This window comes from Lygodium microphyllum, chromosome 8, assembly GCF_053477565.2.
Source record: "Lygodium microphyllum isolate KBCC chromosome 8, Lygodium_microphyllum_v1.1.10, whole genome shotgun sequence".
Lineage (NCBI taxonomy): Eukaryota > Viridiplantae > Streptophyta > Polypodiopsida > Schizaeales > Lygodiaceae > Lygodium > Lygodium microphyllum.
The window spans coordinates 28,430,672-28,456,567 of record NC_141142.1 but is presented as its reverse complement, the minus strand read 5'-3'; the positions used below and the strand labels follow the sequence as shown (position 1 = coordinate 28,456,567).

Sequence of the window (25,896 nt, the reverse complement as noted above, 5' to 3'; positions counted from 1 at the left end):
ATATTAAACATAAAAGAGAGAAAGAGAGGGAGAGGGAGGGAGAGGAGAGAGAAAAAACATTAAACATAATAGGGAAAGAGAGAAAGAGAGGGTGAGGGTGAAGGAAGGAGAGGAAATGAGAGAGGGAGAGGAGAGAGAAAAAACATTAAACATAATAGGGAATGAGAGAGAGGGAGTGGGTGAGGGAGGGAGAGAAGAGAGAAAAAATATTAAACATGAAAGAGAGAAAGAGAGGGAGAGGGAGGGAGAGGAGAGAGAAAAAACATTAAACATAATAGGGAAAGAGAGGGAGAGGGAGGGAGAGGAAATGAGAGAGGGAGAGAGGAAGAGAGAAAAGAAAATGAGAGAGGGAGAGGAGATAAGAAAAAAAACATTAAACATAATAGGGAAAGAGAGAAAGAAAGGGAGACGGTGAGGGAGGGAGAGGAAGAGAGAAAAGGAAATGAGAGAGGGAGAGGAGAGAGAAAAAACATTAAACATAATAGGGAAAGAGAGGGAGAGGAAGAGGGAGGGAGAGGAAATGAGAGAGGGAGAGGAAGAGAGAAAAGGAAAGAAAGAACGAGAGAGAGAGGAAGAAAACATTAAACATAATAGGGAAAGAGAGAAAGAGAGGGAGAGGGAGAGGGAGGGAGAGGTTGTTGTTTTCTTGTTTGTTGTAGTAGTAGTTTTCTTTTCTTTTCTTGTTTATTGTTGTTTAGTTTTCTTGTTTTTCGTTGCTGTAGTAGTAGTAGTAGTAGTTGTTGTTGTTGTTTTTTTTTTCTTCTTTTCTTATTTATTATAGTGGTAGTGGTAGTGGTAGTCGTGGTCGTGGTTGTGGTTATTGTAGTAGTAGTAGTAGTAGTAGTAGTTGTTGTTGTTGTTATTGTTTTTTCTTTTTTTCTTGTTTATTATAGTGGTAGTGGTAGTCGTGGTCGTGATCGTAATCATAGTCGTAGTCGTGATCGTAGTCATGATCTTCGTCATCGTCATCGTAGTCGTGGTCGTGGTCGTGGTTGTAATAGTAGTAGTAGTGGTTTTCTTATTTGTTGTTGTTATTGTAGTAATGGTTTTTTTTGTTTTCTTGTTTATTGTTGTCTAGTTTTCTTATTTGTTGTTGTTATTGTTGTAGTGGTAGTACTAGTAGCTTTTTTTTCTTTTCTTATTTGTAGTAGTAGTAGTTGTAGTTGTTGTTGTTGTTGTAGAGAGAGAGATATGTTTTGTTAAAGAAAATGAGAGAGGGGGAGGAAGAGAAGAAATCCCTTCTCAAACAATTTAAGAAAGAAAAAAAGAATGATAACAAAAACAAATTGTTTGTCGTAACATAGACAAAATGGAAAATGATGAAGGTTTTGATATTCAAGATCGCGAGGCATATCTTAATCAGCGTGTCCCATGTCCTTGCTCTCAATGCAAGCTGGCAATTCGATGAAAACGTCAATTGTCTATAGAACATGTACGATGCTTCGGCAAGTTTCAATCTGAGATCATTGATCAGGCGATCTTGGATTTTCAGCAAACGGTAAGAAAAGTTAATACATGCATTCTACTTGCAAGCTAATTGAATACCATATACAAAAAGATTGGGTGTGGCTGGCAAAGGATGCACTCCTCTTTGGGATAGAAAGTCTCGTCCCAAGGAGGAGTGCACCCTTTGCAGCCAATTAGAAGAGTTCGTGGGCGTGCGATGGATGGAGTGCCTAAGCCAATCCACCACTTGGAAGGTACTACCCAATCTATATCGTCAATACCAGAGGAGATAAACATCCTTCGAGACTTACCTATAAGCATCCATACCATTATATGATGGGTGCCGAGTATCTCGCCTGAAGACACTGCTTGCACTCCTAAGTGTGCAAGCAAAATACGGATGGAGTGATGTGAGTGTGACTGAGTTGATCGAGTACCTTGTACGTATGCTTCGTTGATTTCTTTTCGGCACTATCATTAAAAACATTTGTGCTTTTTCAAGGTGTTTTATGATTCTTTTTCAGGTTACTGAAGTATCATATATTACCACTTACAAATACCATGTCTAAGTCTCGTGATGATACACGACATGTTTTATGAAAGCTTGGCATAGACTACAACAGCATCCATGCATGTATCAACGATTGCATACTGTTTCGAGGAGAATACGAGACTATGGAGACATGTCCAAAGTGTGGTTCTCACAGGTATTGACAAGACTTGCAAGGGCAAACCATCCCTCAAAAAGTTCTTAGACACTTTTCGCTTATCCCTCTGCATAAACCACATATTTCGTATGTCCGGCATGGCGAGCTTGACAACATGGCATGCACAGAATAGGTCCACAGATGGAGTTCAATGAATATCAACGGATTCACACACATGGAGCCACATTGGCTCTACCTTCCCAGGCTTTGCCCAAGAGCCAAGGAATCTTCGGCTCCATTTTGCAATGGATAGTGTGAACCCATTCGGTCTGCGCTCAACTTCTTACAGTGTGTGGCCTATAGTCCTTGTCAACTACAATATCCCTCCATGGCTTTCTACGAAGAAAGAACATCTCATCCTTAGCTTACTCGTCCCCGGCCGCTACAAAGTAAAAAATATGGATGTGTATCTTCATCCATTAGTCGATGAGCTTAATATTTTGTGGGAGGAGGGGGTCACCGTGCAAGATATGAGTAAGCGCGATGGTCGACAGTCCGCCAATATTCAAGCCATTCTCATGTGGACGATGCATGACTTTCTGGGATTCGGAGAGTGCTCAGGTAAATAGGCTTCCGTTTTCGTTGGTAATATCTATCATAGCTCGTTCAAGTTTGTATTCACTGGATAGAGGTGTTGGGACAGGTCTGGTTACCTCAGGTTATCATGCATATCTATTGTGCGGGCCACAGTTAGACTCTCGAAGGTCACGAACCATGAAGAAGATGGTATATCAAGGACATGCCGCTTTCTTGCCAGAGGGTCATGAACTCAGGGAAGGTTTTCTTGGACGACCTCCAACACGTATGAATGCCCAAAGCTGGTACAAGCTAAAAATGGTCCACGCGGAGTCACATCCAAATGGAATGCGACGGTTCTCAGTTTTCTACGAGTTGCCATATTGGACCCACTTACAGATCAACCACTTGTTGGATCCCATGCATATTTTCAAGAATGTGGGCAGCTTGCTATGGGACCACATCATAGGAAAGAGAGACACTATAGAGGCACGAATGGATTTGAAGGAGGTAGGAAAGATGGAGGCACTTTGGCCGCAGTCGAGTGCTGATGGTTGCGTGCAGCTACCTCGCGCTCCTTGGGTTTTGTCCACTAAAGAAGAGCGCATTGTGAAGCAAATAGTCAAGTCTACGACGGGTATGATGTGTTCTCTCAGGTCCGCATTTTCTTAAGACGACTAATTCCATGATTGGCATAAGATATGTCAGGTTTATACTACGAATGGATCGTAAGTGGCCTGCGCATTTTGCTATTTGGAGTGTAGTCATTGTTCATAATGCTTTTTCATTTGTGGTAGTTTGTACTACCGATCGCGATCGCAGGATGCCTTACTCCAGAAATACGCAGGGCCATTTACATGTTGTCAACTTTAGTACAATAGATCTCACAGAAGAAGATTAAGATGTCCTCTATTGAATCTGCGAGGCGGGGAACAGTGGAGACGGTCTGTCTCTTTGAGAAATACCTGCCTACCAGCATGCTCAAGATACAAATCCACCTTCTTGTGCATCTTGTAGATGAAGTGGAGATTGTTGGACCTATCCATACGTGATGGATGTTCTTCTTGGAGCACTTCATGAAAACCCGGAAAGGCTTTGTGTGACAACGAGCTCGGCTAGAAGGTAGCATGGTTGAAGGTTGGTCGGTGTCTGAGGTACTAGTGTATATTTCATAATGGCTACCAATGGTGGATCCAGACAACAGTATGCTATGGTTGCTCAAGGACAATGATAGACTAACCGAAGGTGTGGTGATTGGAAATGGGGTAGAAAAAAGAATGGATGCTGTAATGGAGGAGAAAGTGAATTGCTTTTGTATGTTGCACCATGCCTCTATGGAGACGTGGCTCGCCAGGTACCAGCAATCTAGGCAAGATCGAGAGAAAGCGCGATCTGCGCCATCGACCGATTCGATATCCTGAGGGCATGGAGGAGATGCCGTGGTTTATGTCAACGCGATGGTTGCATGGAGCTTTGACTACAACGTCTCGCGAAGGGATGAAGGTCTCAACCGAGGAGTGGGAATTCTTGAGGAGATGTAGTCCAAAGGTGATAATATGTTTAGGATTTGTCGTATCTATATTTTATATGGGACAACTAATTGAGTGTTTCAATGTACAATACAAAATATATAGTGCAGCATGGTCGCGAGGACGACATTTTCGCGTGGAGCGTATTGACAAAATGCGCTCCACAACAGACTGTTGTATCATGGCAAGGTTTGAGCAAGAGAGCCAACGACGAGCAACCGATCCAAACATGATTATAGATGAGATGGAATATTTTGGAAACTTGCAAAGTATCGTTACGGTGGATTACCGTAACTTCTCCATGATACTATTCGATGTGTAGTGGTTTAAAGTGGTACTTGAAAGAGTTGGAGCAACACTTCGACGAGGTCCATCTGGATTTCTCAAAATAGATTTTTTTTAAAAATGGATAGATTTGTGCGACACCTTTGTGTTAACGACCCATTGTGAACAGGTGCATGAACTCATTTGTTTGTTAATTGTATTACAACATGGTATATGACAATAGTTAAATCTCTCTTGTACGTGTTTGTGAACATGTAATCTTCTATCCAAATCTCTGACAACCTCGATGGTGGTATGTTATACCTTCAGCTCCCCAAAGTGTGAGAGTATATAATCAAAGTGATGTAGAGAAGCCAGCATCGGGTAACAATGATGGAAATACAAGAGTCCAAGAATTCTTTGAGAACGAGGTGGACTCATCCTTTTGTGGTGACATGTCTATCAACCTTCCAGTTTATACCGAGTTGTGTCAGGAGATTGACATGGGACCATAGGATACTTCATACTTGGAGCATTCACTTACTCAATTCATTGACTAATTGCTTATAAGGATACATAAGATATACATTTTAAGTAAGATTATTTTTTAAAGATTTATATTACCGTGCTTTGTATGATTTAAATTGATTCTGCTAACATCATTTTTTGTCTGTGCAGGTGACCTTTGTGGATACTTAGATCATCAGGATGAGTTGAGGGATGAGCGATAAGGAGTTGTAAGATATCTTCACGTGCATGTCTCCAGATCAGATGGCGAGATTCAGAGACATGGCGGCAGGCCGCTCTATTAGATCTACTTTGGCACGATCAGATGCTTTAGCTTCGAGCAAACAAGGTCGACGCTCCAAACTTAGGCCAAATGGAGGGAGTGCTTCAAGGTCAGGGGGATGCTGCAGAGATACATATGCAATGAGCCTGTGGTCGGCTCGAGACACAAGTACTACTCCTTGCTCTCGTGGCGGTTCCAAAGAGCGTGGCTCAGGTGGTTGCTGTGGAGGCATGGACGCAGTGTCTCCGTCTCGTCGTTCTGCTGGAGTTGCGTCACCTCTGGGATTTGTCACACCTGTGGGGACATCTGCTCCAGTCACTCCGGCTTTTGCTCAGCCGTCCGCAAGTGGCACCCCTATGGGTGCTACTCCAATAGATGTTATCCCGATCGGTACACTAGATGTACAGGGGTCTCCTGGATATGCCCAGAAGCGTGGTCGCTAGTGGGAGAGGACCCATCTTAGGAATACCCCAGAGGGGTATGCCTACCTTGTAGATGGTAGGTCAAGAGCAATTATTATGAATGATGAGGGGAGAAGGATAATGGCTCATATGAGAGAGTTGTGCCAACAAGTTTTTCGGCACAACGTCTTGGATCATTGGAAAAACATACCGAAGGGAAGGAATGACTACATAGTAGCATCCTTGCATGAGGAGTTTCCAGTACCAGCCATAGCAGATAGGTTTTCTACAGGCTGGATGATGGAGTGCATGCGTGCATATATGTCACACAGACGATCAGATGCACGCAAGGCACTCAAGAGTGGGGCTGCAAAGCCCGAGTGGCTAGACACGGACGACTGGCGCCGACTGAGGGAGAAGGTTACAGATTCTCAAGGACATTGGAGTCAGCAGCGTGAGGCGACGAGGGCACGACTAGAGGCCGGAGTGGTCCATCATCTTGGGAGTGGCGGCCATATGACATATCTGGAGGACTTTGTAAGCTTTTCTTTTGTTTTGCTTGCTTATTTTTTTGCAATATCCTTTGTACCGACAATCGTGTTTCTAACAGTTAGTATTTTGTTTGCTTTGCAGCACTCCATTACAAATTGCGATTCAACAGGCCTTGAGACTCGATATGCAGAGACACACAGTCTCACTGCATTGATCAACAGATTGTATGGACGCAAAGGCCCTGTAAGTCACTCATTTTTCTTGTCCGGAGTTACCATGTTTAATTAGAATGTATTATTGTATGGTGGATTGATGTGTAGTTGTTTCTTTTTTTGCAGAGTCCGTTCGATACTCCTTTGTGGCGGGATGAGCTTTCGAGTGGCGAGGATCTATAGCTCACCCTTGGATCCCTGGAGCTCACACACTCTTCTTTTTTGGTCACGTGATCAGTGTAGACATTTTCTATATAGTAGTGATATCTTGCCATGATTGTACCATTCGCTTTTATTATGCGATCATGTATTTATTTCATGTATCAGTGTTATGATTTAAGTACACTTTGTCTTTATTTACACAAGCATTGTACTATGTACACAGTGCAGAAACTATTTTGTATGGCCCAAATAAAGCACATAGTGCTATATGTGGTAGGGCACTACCCTACCACAATTTTTTTTCCCTTGTTACCATCGCTATTAGCATCGCAAATTTACCTGCACGCATCGTTGTTGGCGTCGTTATTAGTGTCACAAAGCGTCGTTATCAACGTTGCTGATACCGACGCTGATAACGACACTAATACAGACTGTTCTATGACGTCGCCCAATAATGACGCTTTTTGTGACGATGGGGGCAAATTTCTTTATTTACATTTTCGTCGCTTTTAACGTCGGTATAAGGCCTATATCTTGTAGTGTTTGCAAGGTTCTATGGTTTGTTGAGACAAATGGGTTGGCATCTTTGTTTCTCTTTATCCACATTGTAGATGTCTTGAGACACAAATTTGGACCTTTTTCTTTTGTTAGACTAAAATCGTGGATTTGGTATTTTCCTTCGTGCAGCTATATTGCCACCCCTGTATTGGTAAAAGGGTGTTGTTAAGTCATATATTATTTGCTCTTTTTACCATTAGGATTATCCTTCTTTAGTTTTTGATTTCAATAAGTAAAATTATTAAAAAAGTTTAAGATACCTTGCATGTTTTTTGAAAAAGTAATCATTTTGAGAGGTTCATTGTGCATTTCCCTCTAAAAATGCTTGTGATAACTTCGAGGTTATGTTTTGTACATACAAATATTTTATTTCTTTCTTAAATTTAAAGAATTCATGCTTTATTTTGCTTTTCTTAATGTGGCCAATATCTTCTCTTTTTAAGAGCTTGTTCAAATGTCTACCCTCACCTATACATAGTATCCTACTTCAAAAACTCAACTATGGTATATTGATAGATCCAACTATCCGTTGGAGTCGTGCTCGCATTGTGGAGCATCTGCCTATCCTTCCATACTTGGATTCTTCTAATTTGACTTTTGTTGAGGTTTAATATGGGGGATATATCCCATACTTTTATGCAGTTACCCCTTTAGATCCATTTGTGGTTTAAAAAACCCATTCTTTGTGCATTCCTTGATATTGGGAGCATCATGAGTTCATGGATCTTTTGTGCTTAATTAGGGTGCACCAATTGCACCTTGATGTGATTGTGACTAAAGAAACAGAGATTCATGCACCTATCTCTAATTAAGGTGATTGTAGCTAGATTTTCTATTTTTTAACAATTCTTTTTAAACACGTCTCCTATTGATAAGTGATTTAAAGTGTTTTTTCCAAGTAAATGAAAGCTCTTGAGGACTAGTATTGGGGACCGTTCCTATAAGAGAAACATGCACACTTTGCCATTGCACAATGCCACAGATGCTCCTTTGCTTTCTAACAATACTAGCCTATGAAAGAGAAAAGTTTTTTGAATTGGTCTTAAACATTGTGCTTTTTATGTTTACAATCCATCTATGTTGCCTTACATACAAAGGCTTGATTCTTCTCCTTTGTATTCTTGAAAGTGCTAGCATGTTGTTTTGATTATGTTTTCTGACATAGTTGCAATGAAATCTACCTTGCAATCCATTTAAAGTTTTGAGAAAGCTTTATATATATTGAAATATCATGATGTTTCATTGACGTGTGTTGATTGTTTACACATGCAACATGTAAATTAGTGGCTAAATAGATTGCAAAGCATGTAAAAATTACACAGCACAATGAACAGAATCTGAAAAAGAGATAGAGAGTACACAACTGATAAGAGGAGAAAAAAAATTCTTTAGCTCCAAACAACTAATACAAATCTGGCTTCATCCACCCATGTGCTTCCACTGTGAAGCTTAGATGGTGATCTCCATCTAACCCAAAGATTAGACCCACAACGATCACCTTTTTGCTAGCCGTTCACATAGACCTTATCTGACATACAAGTCAAGACTCAACCAATATTCGGGCTCACATATGGCTTCTCCTCATAATGGGGGCCTTATAACTATGAGAACCATGGATCATTGGTGGCATCTTATGAGGGTGGGGCATTGAGCATATCTAACAAAGCAAGCAAGTCGTAGCCTTGTGAGCTTATGTTTTGGTGCCAACCACGTGATGTGTAGTAGTAGTTATTAGTATGCATAATTGATGTTGATACATTAATATTGAAAATATCAATACATAAATACTTATACGTTACCCACATTATAGATTGTATTAACATGTTAATTGATCAATGCACAAGTTAAGAGACATTAATATTAACACTTTAACAGATATAGGTTATGTATTAAATTACATAAATATAAATACTATTAAAACTAATAATATTAATTATTTTACATTATGTTATTAATAACCTTAACTATATTAATTAGTTTGTATTATCAATATATATTAGCAACTTTATTTCAATATGGATATTGAGTATTAATATACTTACTAAGAATAGTACATCACTATAAATGTTAATATTAAAAATGACATTAATTACACGATCAATATATAAAAATGAGTCAAATATAGCTGATATATTTGGCTATTTTTTCCACAAAGTGTAAACTCTAGTGTATAAAGTGTCTTTTAGTAGTGTATGGATGGCGACAACAAAGTATGATGCCTATGCATAGGGCATATCTAGCCAACAACACTCTTGCCATGTAAAGTAATAGGGCATGAGGTGTACTTCATATTTGTAACTTTGTGCTTTGGGCTACCTAGGCATGGAGAACCTAGTAGCCTGTATTAGGAGCAATGGGAATAATGACCATGCTTTACATAAAACTTTTAATATGAAGTAATCTAATCAAGAAGCATTGGGGCGTTGCACCTGTGATGACAATGTGCCATTAATAAGGGCAAATCTATGAGTAAGCCCTATTGGAAGCAATGGGAATAAAGGCAAGATCAAACTAAAGGTTATGCTTTATCTAAAAGCAAGATGCGTGGGGTTATCATCAACATCAAGTGGGAATGAAGGTGAAATGTTGAGTAGCGCAAGGGTTTGGACTAACCAATTAAAGTGTACCGGAAAGACAAGGAACAAGGAATGGTAAAGAGGCCAAGCAGCGACGGGTTTCTCACCACACATGAGGCCTAATGAAGACAAAGGAATGTTGGAGAGCCCAAGCATTTGAATTTTGGACTGTGCAGGACTGAAGAGTCTTGATAGGTTAATGGCTGTTGCTGGATTTTACAAGCGCGTCCTGCCAAGCCCGCCAGCCATCGAGTTTGCCTCTGATGAAGGAAAGGTGATCTGCCTCTTGGCCGAGCTCGAGATCCATCTGCATATGCATCAGATAATCCACACTGCAACCCAATTATCATCAATCTCATCTGAGGACAGACCATTCATTCATGTACATCAGATAATGCACATGTTAACCCAATTATATCAACACGGGCATTGAAAACATAATCGAGGCTATGCTTGCAAGAAGAGCGTCACAGTTAAGCTTCTCTGAGAACAGACCATTGATTCAGCCATTCCTAAGGATAATGATCAGTGGGCATATTGGGCTGAAAAGTGTTGTTCGCTTCGTCACAGACATGGCTTTGGTGAGAAGCACACGTACAAACATACATACATACATATACATGCATATATCTCTTTGTAACCTAAGGTAGCAGATTTTGTTTGGACTCCTGAGAGCTTGTTGGTGTCTAAGGTGGTAATGTTCTTGACGATGGTCAACTTGCTTAAAGAAGGATTGTCCATAGAAAGGTCCATGGATTCGTCCTTCTCATGCACGAGATTGATTGACAAGGACCCAAATCATTCCTTTGTGCAAAAGTTCTCTTAATCTGCCTAAGCTCATTGAAATCCTTGCAGCCGTGCAAAGGAGGGTCCACAAGAGGTCTTTCAATTAAGAGGAGCTCAACCTTGTGGCCTTGGGGATAGAAGGTCCAATGTGATCTTCAATGAGTGTGTGAAGATACTTATCTATAGCTTCCAATACCCTTGGGCCCACAACTAGGAGTCCATTGTACTTGTCTAGATAAGAATCTTAGATAGATGGAAGGATTGTCCAAAAATGGAAAGGTTAACTACTTGCAATATACTCAATTCACAAGCTTTATAGACAAATTAGCCTTTGTAGGTAGCCCTCTCAAAGCCATGGAGTCTAGTATGGATTAACAGATACACTTGTCATTGGCAAGGCTCTTTTCAAACTAAGGATACCCACTTTGATCCATCATTAGGTGAAGCAACTAATGCACAAAGGCACTACAATTGGTCTTATCTATGTGTGATGACTTCCAACTTGTAAAACTACATAAAGAGCTTGGTTTTATATTTCTTAGCTTGATAACTAGACTGCATCACTTAGAGACTATTGCTTTCTTGAGCCTTTGCTAGAGAAACTTCCATTAGAAAGGCTCGAGAATCATGCTATTGATTTACTGTCTAAGCCTTATGGACAAATTGACCTTTGTAGGTAGCCCCTTCAAAGCAATGGAGTCTAGCATGAGCATGGAGTGGTGGACAAACATTGTCATTGGCAAGGCTCTTTTCATACTAAGGATAGTCAACTTTGATCATTAGGTGAAATAACTAATGCACAAAGGCACCACAATTGATTTGACCTATGTGCAATCACTTTCAACTTGTAAAACTACATAAAGAGGTTGGTTTTAGATTTCTTGGCTTGATAACTAAAGTGCATCAAACCCATCCCTAGCTTTCTTGACATCCTTAATCCTCGAGATGTGATGCACAATATCATCTACTAAACCATGATATCTCAAGCTTTGTGATCTGTCCTCCAATTTGCAACCTTAATGAGGTTTGGGAGTATCTTTTGTCCAATTTTAGTCACTTTAGCAAGTAAAGGTTTTCAAAGAGATTCCAACAATTCCTTTTTATTGCTTGTGCCAAAGGGAGTTGAGCTATACAACAAAATTTCATGTATATTTAAGTTGGTTAAATAGTAGATAGATTTTCTTAGAGACTTTGGGGATTGCTTTTTCAAGTCTCTACTAGAGAAACTTTCATCAGAAAGGCTTGAGAATCATGCTATTGATTTAGTGCGAGGCAATAGAGTTGGGGGTTAAAGGTCACCTGCGACTAGCCGTCTATATTTAGTGCTAGGTAATAGTGTTGGGGGTTAAAGACTGCTTGTGCCTAGCTGCCTATATTTACTTTGTACACTATCCCCGTATACTTATACACTGCAAGTGGCGGGTGCTTATCATTGTCACTTTATTCTTTATTCTTTATTTTTTATTCTTTCTATGACAATAGAATAAGGGAAGGTAGACCACACACTGTGATTGTTAGAGTTACTATATACTATCTTGGTTTCTCTTTTGCTTGAATCTCCATAGCTCTTGCTATTAGCAAGTGCGCGAGAATCGAGATACACAATGCTTTTTGTTACGAGAGAGAGAGTGAGTGAGTGAGGAAGAGAGAGCACAAGACTCAATGTGGATACAATCACGAAGTGTATCACTTTAGGTATTGATAATATATATATATATATATATATATATATATATATATATATATATATATATATATATATATATATATATATATATATATATATATATATATATATATATATTACATGTGTAAGGGTGCGTACACGCCCGAACAGCGTAAAAGACACAGTGGGTCTTTATTCCCAACAACCTCCCATCTAAAGGCAATGTACCTGAAGGTAGAGGAAATAATCAGCTAAGTCTATGTATGTACAAAGCTGAAATACACATATACTATCCAACCCCCATCATCTGGCGGCAATGAGCAAACTGCTCTGTTGAAAGACTCTTCGTGAGAAGGTCTGTAGGGTTATCATCGGTATATACCTTGACAAGCTCAATGCTCTTGCTGTCAAGTACATCCCTGATAAAACAATACTTTACATGTATCTGTTTTGTCTTTGCATGAAAGATAGGATTCTGTGCTAGCACAATAGCACTTTGACTATCACAGTGGAGGATAAGAACCTGTGTGATCCCAAGCTCCGTTACTAGACGTGAAAGCTGTAAAGCCTCCTTGTATGCCTCAATGGCAACCACATACTCTGCCTCTGCAGTAGACAATGCAATGCACTTTTACAGCTTGGATATCCAAGAGACAGCTCCCTCTGGAACATAAACATATATCCTGAAGTAGACTTCCTACAATTAGGATGACCAGCATAGTCTGCATTCGTGAAGTCTATTGCATATGAATTCAGCTTTTCAAAGTAGATGCACAAGTCCTTTGTGCGCTTAAGGTATCTCATGATACCCTTCACTGCTTTCCAATGCTTTTTGCCAGGATATGCTATGTATCTGCTAACCACTCCCATCACAAATGCAATGTCAGACCATGTAGCAACCATATCATACATCAAGCTACCAACAACTCAAGCATAAGGAATCTTGGTCATCTCAGCCTTTCCATCATTAGACGTAGGGTTGTCATCTGTACTAAGTTTCACATATGGAGGCAACGGTACTCCAATGGCTTCCCCACCCTCCATATTGAAACACTGCAAAACCTTAGTAAGATACTCCTGCTGTGACAGATAGAGAAGACCCTGCGATTTGTCTGTGAATATATGTATGCCGAGAATATGATTAGCCTTACTAGGATTCTTCATATCAAAGCTATTGTGTAGGCTTTGTTTCAAGAAGTCCAAAGCATGAACATCCTTGCTTGTAATCAACATGTCATCCACATACGAAACCAAGAGAATAAGGTTGCCATCCGCTGCCTTCTTGATGTATAAGCAGTGATCAACTTGAGATCTATGGAATCCTTGAGATTGCATAAATGTATCAAATTTATGATACCATTCTCATGGTGCTTGTTTCAATCCATACAAACTCTTGTTGAGTTTACATACCATGTGCTGTTTCCCCTTTGCAACAAAACCGTCGGGCTGCTGCATATAGATCTCCTCATGCAGATCACCATGTAAGAAAATTGTTTTTACACCCATTTGTATGAGTTTCATATCTTCAGATGCAACCAAGCCCAAAATGGTTTGCAAAGTAGTCATTTTGACAACAAGAGGAAAAATTTCATCAAATCAATTCTATGTTTCTGCTTGTATTCTTTAGCAACCAATCGTGCTTTGTATCTTGGCAAAGAACCAGAAGTGACTTTCATTTTGTAAACCCATTTGCATGGTAGCACTTTCTACCCTTTAGACAAATGCACCAAATCCTAAGTGCCATTTTTCATGAGAGATTCCATCTCTGATAGCATAGTCTTATGCCATTTCTTGCTATCTTTTATGTGCATTGCTTTCTTGTAGTATGATGGCTTACTACAATCTGTCAACATGACATAATCAGCCACATAATTGATACTAGGAACAAACCTTTCTGGTTGTCTTTGCATTCTGGTTGACCTACGGACCCAATGATCAAGATTTGCAGGCTGTTCAGCCTGCAAATATGCATTATCAGCTTGCTGTTTTGCAGGTTTAACATGCTGTATAGCCGGTTCTGGTTGTTCCAAAGCATTTGTTTTTGCTGAAATCGTGGTATATCATGGCCTGCAAATTTGCATTAACAGCTTGTTGTTTTGCAGGTTCAGCATGTTGTAAAGCCGGTTTTGGTTGTTTCAAAGGCATATGTTCTTGCTGAAATTGTGGTACATTATGGGCAATATCTTGCTGACAATTTTCAACATCATTCCTTGCATTTTCAGGGCCATTTACGGTAGATATTTGCTATTGTCTAGTGGGCATTCTTTGTTGTCCTATTTGTACATCTTCCTAGAATACAACCCTTCTGACTTCCTCAATCTTTTCAGGCTGCTTGTGTATGCGATCTTCTCGGAAGATAACATCATTGCTATATACAATTTTCCTTTTTTTAGGCTCCCATAAGCTATATCCCATTTCACCCTTATCACTATATCCTAGGAAAATACATTTATAGGACTTTGGCTCAAGTTTGTTGTGTTCTTCCTTGCAAATGTGCAGAAATGTCTCATAGCCAAACACTCTCAAGTGAGCATACGAAGGTGGCTTGCCCGACCACGCTTTTTGAGGGACCCCCTCCCCTCCCCAAAAGATCTATTTGGTGACTGATTAATCAAGTGTACGGCTGTCATAACAGCCTCTGCCCAAAATCCATGAGGTAAAGTAGCATGTGACAACATTGTACAGACCCTATCTAGAATGGTCTTGTTCATACTCTTTGCAACACCATATGGGTTTATCCAGTCCGTCATAAAGACGAGACCTCGCATAATTTTAAAAAATTTCAGGCACTTGCTGAAAATCAAACCAGCAAGGCATTAAAGTGTCTTCACTCTGACAATGGTGGAGAATATATATGTCCAAAGCCTTTCAGGACTTTTGTAACAACAAAGGGATTTTAAGGGAGCTCACCATGTCTCATGTTTCTCTCTCCTCCATAACCAGTTCCAACATTTGGTATTAGAGTGGCTTGATCGCAATCATTGATGCCGCTGCCCATGCGAGATTTGTCACAGCCAAGGAAGAGAAGGAGAGGGAGGACCTTGCTGCCCTGCTGCCCTGCGCTCCTTGCATCACTTGAGCCACCACTGCCTGCTGCTCACTATGCCCCGCTTGCTGCACAATCCGTTGCATGCGGCCCTGCATGCCCCACCATCCCCTGCTTTGCCCTGCTGCCTGTTGTCTTGCGCTGCCTTGCACTCTGCCCAGCTTTGCCTTGCGTGCTGTGCCAACTGTGCCAGGGTGACAATTCATAGAATTTCAAGGTAGGAAGTACAAATTTCTTCGAGAAAATTTGAGGCTTTGCATTGCACGCATCCCAAGGCAGAAAACAGGTGCAAATACAACATTTGTCTGCTGGTTGGTATAATTGGGGCACAGAAATTTATGCAAATTTGGGGATTTACAGCATTAAATTTTTGAAATTCAATTTTTGGGCATGCATTCCATAGTACAGCAGTGCATTGCTGTTTTGTGCAGATTTGACATGCGCTGTGAGGCATTTTTTGCAGAATTTGTTTTGTGACAGTTTTGAGATTGCATTCTCTATCCCGTGTTGGGATTTTGGTACTCGTGGGAGTATAGTTCACATGGAAGTGTTTGTGTGCAGATTTTATGTATTTTATCACAGCAATGGCACAACAAGTTCATCATGATCATACCAACATTTTGGGCATCCTTACTTGAGAGGAAAAATTGGATGGCACCAAATACTCCTTATGGATTTTCATGGTACGCAATTTGTTGGTTGCTAAAGATCATTGGGATTATGTGATTGATGATTTGGCTAGACCAGGGAGGATTGCTCCTTGAACACCTCAAAGAGGTGCTAGAGGACAGCCAGCTGCTCCTGCTATTGCTCCATTCCTCCTATAGATGAATAGAGGAGATGGGACTTCAAAGATGCACATGCTTGGCCTTTAATTGCTCTATCAATCAAAAGAGCAATAATACCTCATATTTGGTCTTGCAAGATCTGGAAGGCAGCATGGGATGTTCTTGAGCACATGTTTATAGCTAGGAATGAGGCTAGAATCTCTTACTTGAGAAGAGAGTTGGAAAATGCACACATAGGTGAGTGTGATGGCATGACAGATCACCTTACCTACATACATGATTTAAGAGAGCAGTTGGCTGACTATTGATGAGGGGCATAGTTACCAGGAACGGGGGGAACACCCAAAGTTAGGGAACGGGGATGGAGGGAATGGCATATATATATATATATATATATATATATATATATATATATATATAGAGAGAGAGAGAGAGAGAGAGAGAGAGAGAGAGAGAGAGAGAGAGAGAGAGAGAGAGTTTTACGAAAAAAAAGAGAGAGAGAGAGTACTGAGAGGAGATCAATGGCAAGCGTGCTAGTGGGGATGCGACGGGACCCCGCCTAGGGTTTCCGTCTATCGCCCCTGCGTATTTCGTTCGTGTTCGTGCAGGTCGCCGCCTTGGGGCTCCACGTTAAAGCCCAGCGTCGTCTGCGCCTGCCTTTCTTCGTGTGCCTGCCTTTCCGCTTCCTTGCAACCCACGCTCGACAGTACTCTTCGTCCCTTGCTGCTGCCGTTCCACCTCAACAGGATACTGTGCGCTACGGGAGATCTCCCCTCAGTCTAGCGTGGGGTTCGTTCTGCCCTGACGACAACATCTCGCCCTGCCAACCTTCCCGCCCTGACACCCTGCTGTGCTCTCTTGCCCCAACACTTTGCTCTGCACTAGCCATCGTTGCGCCAATCTTCCTGTGCCTATCTGTCGTGGGAGCTCGCCTGTGTTTCTGCGACTATTGACAGGCTTGAAGGTCGTCTTACTTACGGATCGTGGCTCTGTATCTGACCTACGCAAGGTCTGTTCGTGGCATCCTGCTTTGCTTTCGGGCAGACTGTGGCAGCAGAGAGAGAGAGAGCCCCCTATAAATAGCTTCAGATCTCTTGTTAAAGTGGTGATACAACATGGCTGGTCTGGACATGGCCTTTATTGACCAAACGGTGGAAGCCCTTGGTCCGGATTCTGAATCAGAGGAACCAGAGGATATGGTTCCTTGCACAGAGGAGACGCCACTTGGTCCTGACTTCTAGCCTGTGGGCAAATGTACCAAGCATACTTCGGAAGATACAATGGATCATCAGGAATGTTCTTATGCTAAGGTTGCTTCTGATTCTGTGGATTCTCAAGATGTTGACTGGGAGCATTTGTTGGAGTTTGCCAACACTCTGCTTGGTGATTATGTTCAACATAATCATGAAGCGTTTTTTGACTCTACAATTGAAGATGTTCTGGAAGCCACTGTGGATCCTAAAAATGTTTTGCGGTCATTCTCAGTATTTTATGAACGTGCTGTTATACTCTTCTTCATTGGTAGGATCCCAGTGCTTTCTTATATGCGCCAGTGGCTGCAAAGTCTACAACAAGGGGAGTGTGTTGAAGAGATTTTTGTTGGACCTCGAGGCTTTTATGAGGTACTGTTGAAATCTGAGAAGCATGGTGCCGATCTGCTGACTAAATTGCCATTTTTCTTTGATCGCCATTTGGTTCATGTTGTGCCATGGCGCCCAATGGCAGATTTTCAACACTTGCTTCAATGCGAATGCCCAGTGTGGGTTGAAGTGGAAAATTGTCCGGCTGTCTATTAGCCATTGTTAAAGGATGCCATGGCCGTTGTGAGCACTGTTTTGGTTCCCCCGAGCCTAAGGGCCACGAATCGTAACCGTTTGTGTATGTTATGGGACACTGCTTGGAAAAGGCCTGCTTGGTTACGTCTTAATTGCTATGGCATGCATCCCTTGCACTTTCATTTGAAATGGGGTAACTTTGCAGGGCATTGTTTTTTGTGTGTGGGATGCCTTGTGTGCTGTTGAGCACAAGAGTCACGGTGAAGCAGGAAAAGTTGTGGATTGCCATGGGTTTCGCTTGTTTTATGCAGGGACACATGCCATGCATTATTCTGGTGTGCTTATGATTGTACATGAGAAATATCAGCCTGTTCTTATTAAAAATGATGTACATGGTCGTTTTGTGGTGATTGAAGTTTTATTTGAAGGAGAGATTTTATGGTTAATTGGGCTCTATGCTCCAAATGACCCTTTATCCCACCAGGATCTTTGGAATACTTTGTAGACCTTCTTGTCACTTGGCAGACGAGGTTTTTTGATGGGGGATTTTAATATGTGTGTTGATCCTTCACAGTCCACATCAGAGCATTCGGTGATGGATGCTCCGGAAAGCCATGTGTGGAATGCGTTTGCTCTTGCCGTACTTAAGCAAGATCTCTGGTCATGGCTGCACCCTTCTTCTACAGGGTTTACTTTTCATTCTGCGCAATATACAACTACATGGTCGCGGTTGGACCGCATGTACATCATGCAGGATGATGCTTTTCTTCCTGAGATGCTGGAAATGAAAGTGTTGCAGCAATATGCCTTGTCGGACTATTTTACTCTACAACTTGAGATGCTTGTACAATCCATTGCACCTTTTAAGCAATTTCTGGATAGACTCCCTTTGCGTTTCAACTCATCTTATTTGAAGCATTCAATCTTTCAGAGTTATATGCAGCAATTGATTGATAGATTTTTATTGGACTTCTCCTCTGAGGGCAATGCTTCTTTTGAACGATTGCTCTCTAATGTGCACCGGGTTGTTCGGCAGTATGGGATCCATCATGCCTCTCTTTGTCGGCGGCGTCGACAAGCAGTGGAGGAATTACTGGCTTTGGTTCATTCTCTACTGGTGGAGACTCCAGATGATGTATTTCTGCTGCGTTTGACTGATCTCATTAAAGAGTTTCAGTTGAAATCTTATTAGCAGGCCAAATTGCAAAATTTGACTGAGAATTTGCAAGACAGTGCTTGTCAGACTCATAAGTTCTTTCGAGCTCTCCATGCATCTCCTGCTCGTGAGAATATGACTAGACTCCAGGATGCAGAAGGTCAAATGGTCATTGATCCTCAAACTATTGTGAATATGTGTAGGAATTATTTTCTAGACCTTCTTGGTTCTATTCCTTCACCTTCTGATCAAATTACTCATGCCCGCTCAGTTTTCTATGATTTGGTCCGCAATCAGATTCCACATGACGTGCAAACTACTTTGGAGACAGATATTCGTGAGGCGGAGGTTATGGATGTTTTGTTACACTTGCCCAAGGATAAAAGTCCCTGTTGGGATGGTCTCACCAATGAATTCTTTGAGGTTTTTGCTACCCGATTGGTGAAACCATTGACGGCTATGTTTCAGCAGGTTTGGAAAATGGGGTTCATGCCTTCCTCATGGAAAGAAGGACTTATCAAACTGCTTCCAAAAGTTCCTTCGCCGTCTATGTTGAAACATTGGCGACCAATTTCTTTGATGGGTTCTATGTATAAAATCTTTTCCAAAGTGATGGCGAATCGGCTCCATAAGCATCTTCCTGCCATTGTGCATCCTCTTTAATATGGTTTCATTAAGGGCCGAAACATTCTGCATAATGTCTTAATTGTGCAAATGGCTATTGACTACGCAAGGCACTCTAATTAGGAGGTGGTATTGATTCAATTGGACCTGGAAAAGGCTTTTGATTATTAAGACTGGTCTTTCATTGCAAAACTTATGTCTACTATGGGCTTTGGTACTCGGATGTCTCGTTTGATCTACACCATTAGTGCTGCGGCTTCTTCGCGAGTTATGCTGAATGGTGGTGTTACCGAGCCATTTGTTCTTGCATGCTTTGTGAGACAGGGTTGTCCTTTGAGTCCTCTCTTTTTTGCCCTTGCGACTCATCCGGTTCTTTCGATGTTATCTCATATGGCAGCTTCTACTCAGTTGGCCGGATTGTCTCTTCCTTTAGGACAACACTTCATTAGTCAATCCTTGGCTGATGACAGCTTTATGATTTTGCGTGCGGACAAGGATAATCTTCGCAAAGCATTAGATGTTTGGACTCTCTTTGGTCATGCTTCTGGTCTTCATATCAATGCTTTGAAATCAGCCATTCTCAGTTGCACGGAGTCAGATTTGTAGTCATTGGACTAGCAGGGAATGGTTGTTTCCCGTGGTTCCATTGTCAGGCATCTTGGGTACCCTTTGGGTGTTGATGTTCGGCCAAAGCAACTACTACAGTGGATTTCACAGAAACTGGTAGCTAAGTTTTTGTATTGGAAGTCACAGGCTTGGCCCTTCCACGTTCGCCTCAAAGTGGCTCAGACAATTATATTGCCAATGCTCACATATTTCTTGCCGTTGCTGCCTTGGACTACTACTACATTGAATGCTCTTACTCAGTACATTCGTTTCATGTTATGGAAGAAGGACTCCTTGCATGCAGGCATTTCATGGATTTCTTGGTCGCATGCATGTACCCCCAAATGCATGGGTGGTTCATATGCTGGCACTCCGTTGGTCTCTTTTTCGTGCCACATGCTTGGATCATCACCCGTGGGTCTTTATAGCCCGTTATTTTCTTGAGGATCACAGGCTTGTGCATGGTAATACCCAAATTTGGAGCTCTTGGTGGCATGTTCTTAATGCAGACTCTCGGTTTTCTAGTCCTTCATCATCCCTGCTTGCTCATTTGGTATGTTCCTGGAAATTGGTTCTCCAGAAGGCTCAGTGGTATCCAGCGGAGGACCGCTTAGCTACTAACTCTTTTCAATTGGAATTGTTGGCAGCCTCGCGATTACTTTCTTGGGAAGGCAAATATGAGCTCGGACCAAAATTTAACCGCATGGCACGTTTGGGCTTGACTTCAGTTGCAGATGCCACCCTTGCCAGTCGCAATGTGTTGATATCGTTTCGTACAGCCAGGAGGCTTTTCAGGATCCCTCGTGGATACCGTGATTTATGGGGACAGCTTTTGATGGTGCTCCAAAGCAGACAACCCTTTCCTGCCCTTGCTTCAGATCGTCCCTGGCAGGACTGGGACCTTTCAGGCCGGCTGAATTTGGAAAATACCTCAGCTAACCAGGTGTATCATCTTCTGATTAAAGATTGTCAATGGCTGGTTACTAAAGCTAATACTGTATGGGGATTGCGTAAATCTCAGTCATGGTGGAAGGTAACTATGATGGAGGGTTGGTTGAACAAGACACCTTTCAAATGCAAGGTCTTTCTTTGGAGGGTGATGATTGGTGGTCTTCCTCTTGCTTCAGCCCTTTCCAAGCGTCGAATCTCCAATGGCAATTGTTTCTTTTGCACCACCAGTGTGGAATCAGCCCGTCATCGATTTATTTATTGCGCTCTCGCTAAGAAAATCTGGTCACTCTTGTCAGCGGTTTGGCGAGCAGTGGCTGGTTTCTCGCTAAGCCCTTTTGATTGGGTTTTTGTGCGGCCCAAATATCCCACACCTGCACAGTCGCATATGAAGATCTTGTTTCACTTTCTTAGATACTGGGGCTGCTGGCACAATTGGACCATTCGGAACGCTTTTCTTTTTGATTCAGCCTCTAATGTTCAGGGACATATTGCTAGGCTTAAAGGTCTCTTGCATTGGCAGATAGATCTCATTCGGCACTCTAACTTACTCCCTCGGGAGGACTTACTCCCCTGGCATATGGCAATTTCCTCTGCGTCTTTGCCATGACTTTTGTAACTCTTTTGTCGTTTAGTACTTTATAAATATAACATCCATTACGAAAAAAAGGAGAGAGAGAGAGAGAGAGAGAGAGAGAGAGAGAGAGAGAGAGAGTATTAGGGATGGTAAAAAGAAGTGGCAGGAAAGATTCCTTCAGCTTTGGAAGTCTCAGGTTCCCTATTTGAAAGTCTTCTTGTGGAGACTGCTGATTGGTGGTCTTCCAACTAGAGAGGTTTTTTGTGTGCTCGGAAGATCTCTGTTGGTTGTTGTGTATTCTGCACTACATGTGATGAAACATTGCTTCATCTTTTTGCCTCTTGTCCAGTTGCTCTAAGAGCAAAGTTTGCATTTCCAAGGGTGAGCTCTCCACCTCTCACCCGTGCATCTACCTCATCCCACCATGACCAAGTAGTGCTTCGACTTTGTCTAGTTGTTGACGAAGTACCTGCTGAGGATGATGAAGATCCCATAGATGTCAATGCTGCCCTCTATATAAAAGTGACAAATAATCAACAAACTTCAATGAAATTGCAGAAATTTGCAGCCAAAATTTCAACATCCATGTGTCAAAGTTCAATGAAATTGCAAAAATTTCAGCTAAAATTTCAACACGAGATTCCTTGGACCTCACCTAATCGCGGGTGGGAGTTAGGCCAAGCAGGCAGGAGAGGTGGGCCATAGGGCCTAGATGAGGTAGGTGTGGCAGGCGGGAGAAGCGGGAGCAGGCGGGTGACACAGGTAGGGCAAGCGGGAGAAGCGGGAGCAGGCGGGCGACATAGGCGAGCAGGTGACACCAGCGGGAGTAGGTGGGGCAATCGCATAGGCAAACGATAGAGGCGAGAGGCACGGGAGAGGCGGGAGAGTGTAGGGCTAGTGACAGGGGACGTCGGGCTAGGGAATTGCAACGTCAATCGACCATTAAAAAAAGCTAGCTGTTGGAACGGCCGTTCCAAACAGGGAACGGCCCTGGAACGGCTAGGGAATGGGACAGGGAATGGGCTGGAACATTTCGCTAGCGTTTCCTGGGTTCCGACCTCTCGGAATGCGTTAATCTGTTCCTATGTGCCGGAACGGGCGTTCCCTATCTCTATGATGAGGGGATATCCAATGAAGAGGTGGTCAACATTACATTGAATTGTCTTCCAAAGTCTTATCTCAGTTTCCATCCTCCATTGGATTTTTCTTTGATGGGGCCACAACATGAATCGTGGAGTTAATCGGCCTCTTTTTGTAAGAGAAACAGACTCGAAAGAATATGGCTATGGGATGAGGTGATGTAGCTATGCTTTCTAGGTATAAAGACAAAGGCAAAGGCAAGCAACAAGGGAAAAGTTGACCCAAGGTTGATGTGGATAGCCATTTGGCAAGGCTGCTTAAGATACAGACAAGGAAAAGAAGAAGGGTAAGTGGCACTACTGCAACAAGCCCGACCACTACATAGATGAATGTAAAAAGAGGTTAGTAAAGGAGGAAAAGACTCTAGCTTGGTTGTCCAAGAAACATTAGCCACTTGGTCTTTGGATGGGGATGTTTCAGCCAATTTTGTTGAGGAGGATTATGCATTTCTTACTTGCAGTTATGATACTTCTATGGCGGATTTAGCATTTAATACTGTTGAAACACAACATACATGGTATTTTGAGGCGGGGCTCCAGGCACATCACTTCTTGGGAGTGTTTGTTCACATCCATGCAATTAGCCCTTGTAGGGAAAAGAGTGTCTTGTGCAAACAGCTCTAGTTATGATGTTTGTGGCATTGGTACAATTGTGATCACTGTTGCTGTAGATGGATTGGATTTTTGGTTTATGGATGTATTATTTATGCTTGGCATTACTAAAATCTTCTTTAAGTTTCAACTTTTAATAAGCAAGGCTTTTAGGTCATCTTTGAAGATGACAAATGTATTATCAGATATAGAGAGCTTCATTACGCTCTTCGTTTGTTAGAAACTTTATGCAAAGGTCTCTATTTGTTGTTTTGTTGGATACTGTTGGGTTTTACTCACGCCTACGCTCACACAGATTGTTATGATCCGCATGTAGGACATTGGGGCACTTTTTACTCTACGTAAGAGAGGTTTTTCCCCCCAGTCACTTTTATTTTCATCTTTGTATTCACGTTACATTTTGGTCACTTACCGCACAATACACACATCTATGTGTGAACGCAGTTTAAGTCACTTTCACAACCCTAAAGTCGTCGTACTTTGTACTTTGTACTTTGCACTTCACATTCTATTATGCAAACTATCGTGTTGTGACCACTCTCTCCATCTACCTATCAATCGTGTTCACTTCTGCTCCATTGCTGTATTGGCGACCTGTGTTTCTGACGTGCCTTCTCTATTCTACTTGACGTCTGCAATCTATCGTGGCTGCTCAGAACAATCCAGAAAACCCTAATTTTATAGGGGCAGTCCAGAAAACCCTAATTTTGCAGGTGCAGTCCAGAATTGCCACATCAGCACTTGCACAGTCCAGAACTGCTCCAGATCTGTTGCAGCCTGCCACATCAGCAGCCACACAGCTTAGAACTGGTTTTGCTTGCTCTTGAGTTGCCACATCAGCATATTTTCAGATCTGTGCAGCTGCTATAGGTATATTTTATTATTTTAATCAGAATTTCAGAAACAAAGTAAAGGGATTTTGCAAGAACAGGTCAATTTTTTATTCAGTGCATGAATTGAAGAAATTTGCAGATATTTGGGTCAGAAAATTTGGGGTTTTTGTATTTTTGGCAGACATTGGCACATGTAATGTGCTTTTAGTCTGAAATTGACTAAAACTATGCACATTGGATAGTCAAATTTTGAGGCTTTGGTGTTTTGGACAGTGTGTTGTTTGCTGAAATCTGGAAAATTTCAGCACATTAAGGCAATATTGATTAAGTGTGACACGATTTGGTGGTCCTTTTGACTAAATTTGGTCGATTATAGCTTGGCATTTGATATAATTTCTAGGAATTTTAAGATTTCCAGGTCAGCCAGCCTTTGTAATTGCTCTTTTTGCATTTGATTGATTGACATTTATCATGGCAGCTCATGGACAGAATGATGTCTTCACTTATGTTTCAAAAGAGGATAGAATGGATGGCAACAACTATTCTCTATGATCCTTTATGATGAAAACTGTGCTTGTTGCAAAAGGTCTTTGGGATTATGTCAATGGCGACGAAGTACGTCCTGGTGACTTGGCTCTTGCAAACCCTCCACAAGCAGGAGGCCGTGGACAAAGGCAAGAGGCTGCAGCAACAACCTCTCAACAAGCAGCATGACATGGACAAAGGCAAGAAGTTGTTGCACAGCCACCATCCCAAAGAACAATTTCTTAGAGGGATCGGGACACTAGGGATGGCCAAACATTGTCACTTATTTCATTGGCAATTCAGTGGTTGATAATCTCAGATATTTGTTCGCTACTACTTCACGAGTAGCATGTCTTACACTTGAGCACATGTTTGCTGGTAAGAATGAGGCACGCATTTCTTTTTTGAGGAAGGAGCTTGAAAATATGAAGATGGAAGAATGTGAGGCTATGCAAGAATACCTTAATAAAATTTAGGACTTGCGGAGCAATTGATCAATGTAGATAAGTATTATTCTGATGCTCAGATGATTTCTACTACTTTAAACTCTTTGCCACTATCTTATTTGACCTTCCACACTGCATTGAATCTTACAATGCAGTTTTTTTCACAACCACTTACTTTTCTTCTGTTGGTTAGCTTATTGTTGGAAGAAGAGCAAACAAAGAAGAATAATGGTGCGAATGTAGTAGCTTCTGAACAAGCTTTTGTGGCAAAGTAGAAAGGTAAGAGCAATCAGCCCAAGAATACTCCACAGAGTTCTGGAAGTTCTGGAACTTCATAGAATAACATGCAGGGGGGCACACAACCTAAGAAGGACGAGTGCCATTATTGTAAAAAGCCAGGTCATGATATCACAAAACACAGGAAACGCATTGCCAAGGAGAAAAAGGAGTTTGGGATGTCAGTTTCAAATGCACCTTCTATTTCTATTGCCACAAAGTTTACGTCTTTTGTCATTGACTGTGACTATTGTTTCTATACTTGCAATTATGATTATTTTTGGGTAGATAGAGCATTCAACTCTATTGAGGATGCTAGTACTTGGTTTTTTGACACTGGTACTGTTAAACACGTTACACCCCGCAGGGATTTGTTTACCTCTGTTGTTGCAGCTCTTGTTGGTAAATCAATACACTGTGCAAACAATGCATCTTATACT

The 25,896-nt window shown here is 41.7% G+C and overlaps 1 protein-coding gene across 3 annotated transcripts in view; it reads left to right on the top strand.

Moving 5' to 3' along the window:
- Positions 1-9,669: 9,669 nt before the first annotated feature.
- LOC148032093 (glutathione gamma-glutamylcysteinyltransferase 1-like) overlaps positions 9,670-25,896 on the top strand; it is a 180,539-nt gene continuing 164,312 nt past the window's right edge. The window contains exon 1 of one of the 3 annotated variants that reach the window (XM_087682717.1): positions 9,670-9,927. In XM_087682717.1, the coding sequence (XP_087538843.1) occupies positions 9,853-9,927 (75 nt within the window). In that variant the 5' untranslated portion in view covers positions 9,670-9,852. Of the gene's footprint in view, positions 9,928-9,968; positions 10,235-25,896 lie in introns of those variants that run through there. The other 2 variants (XM_087682719.1, XM_087682716.1) reach the window with 2 other exon arrangements.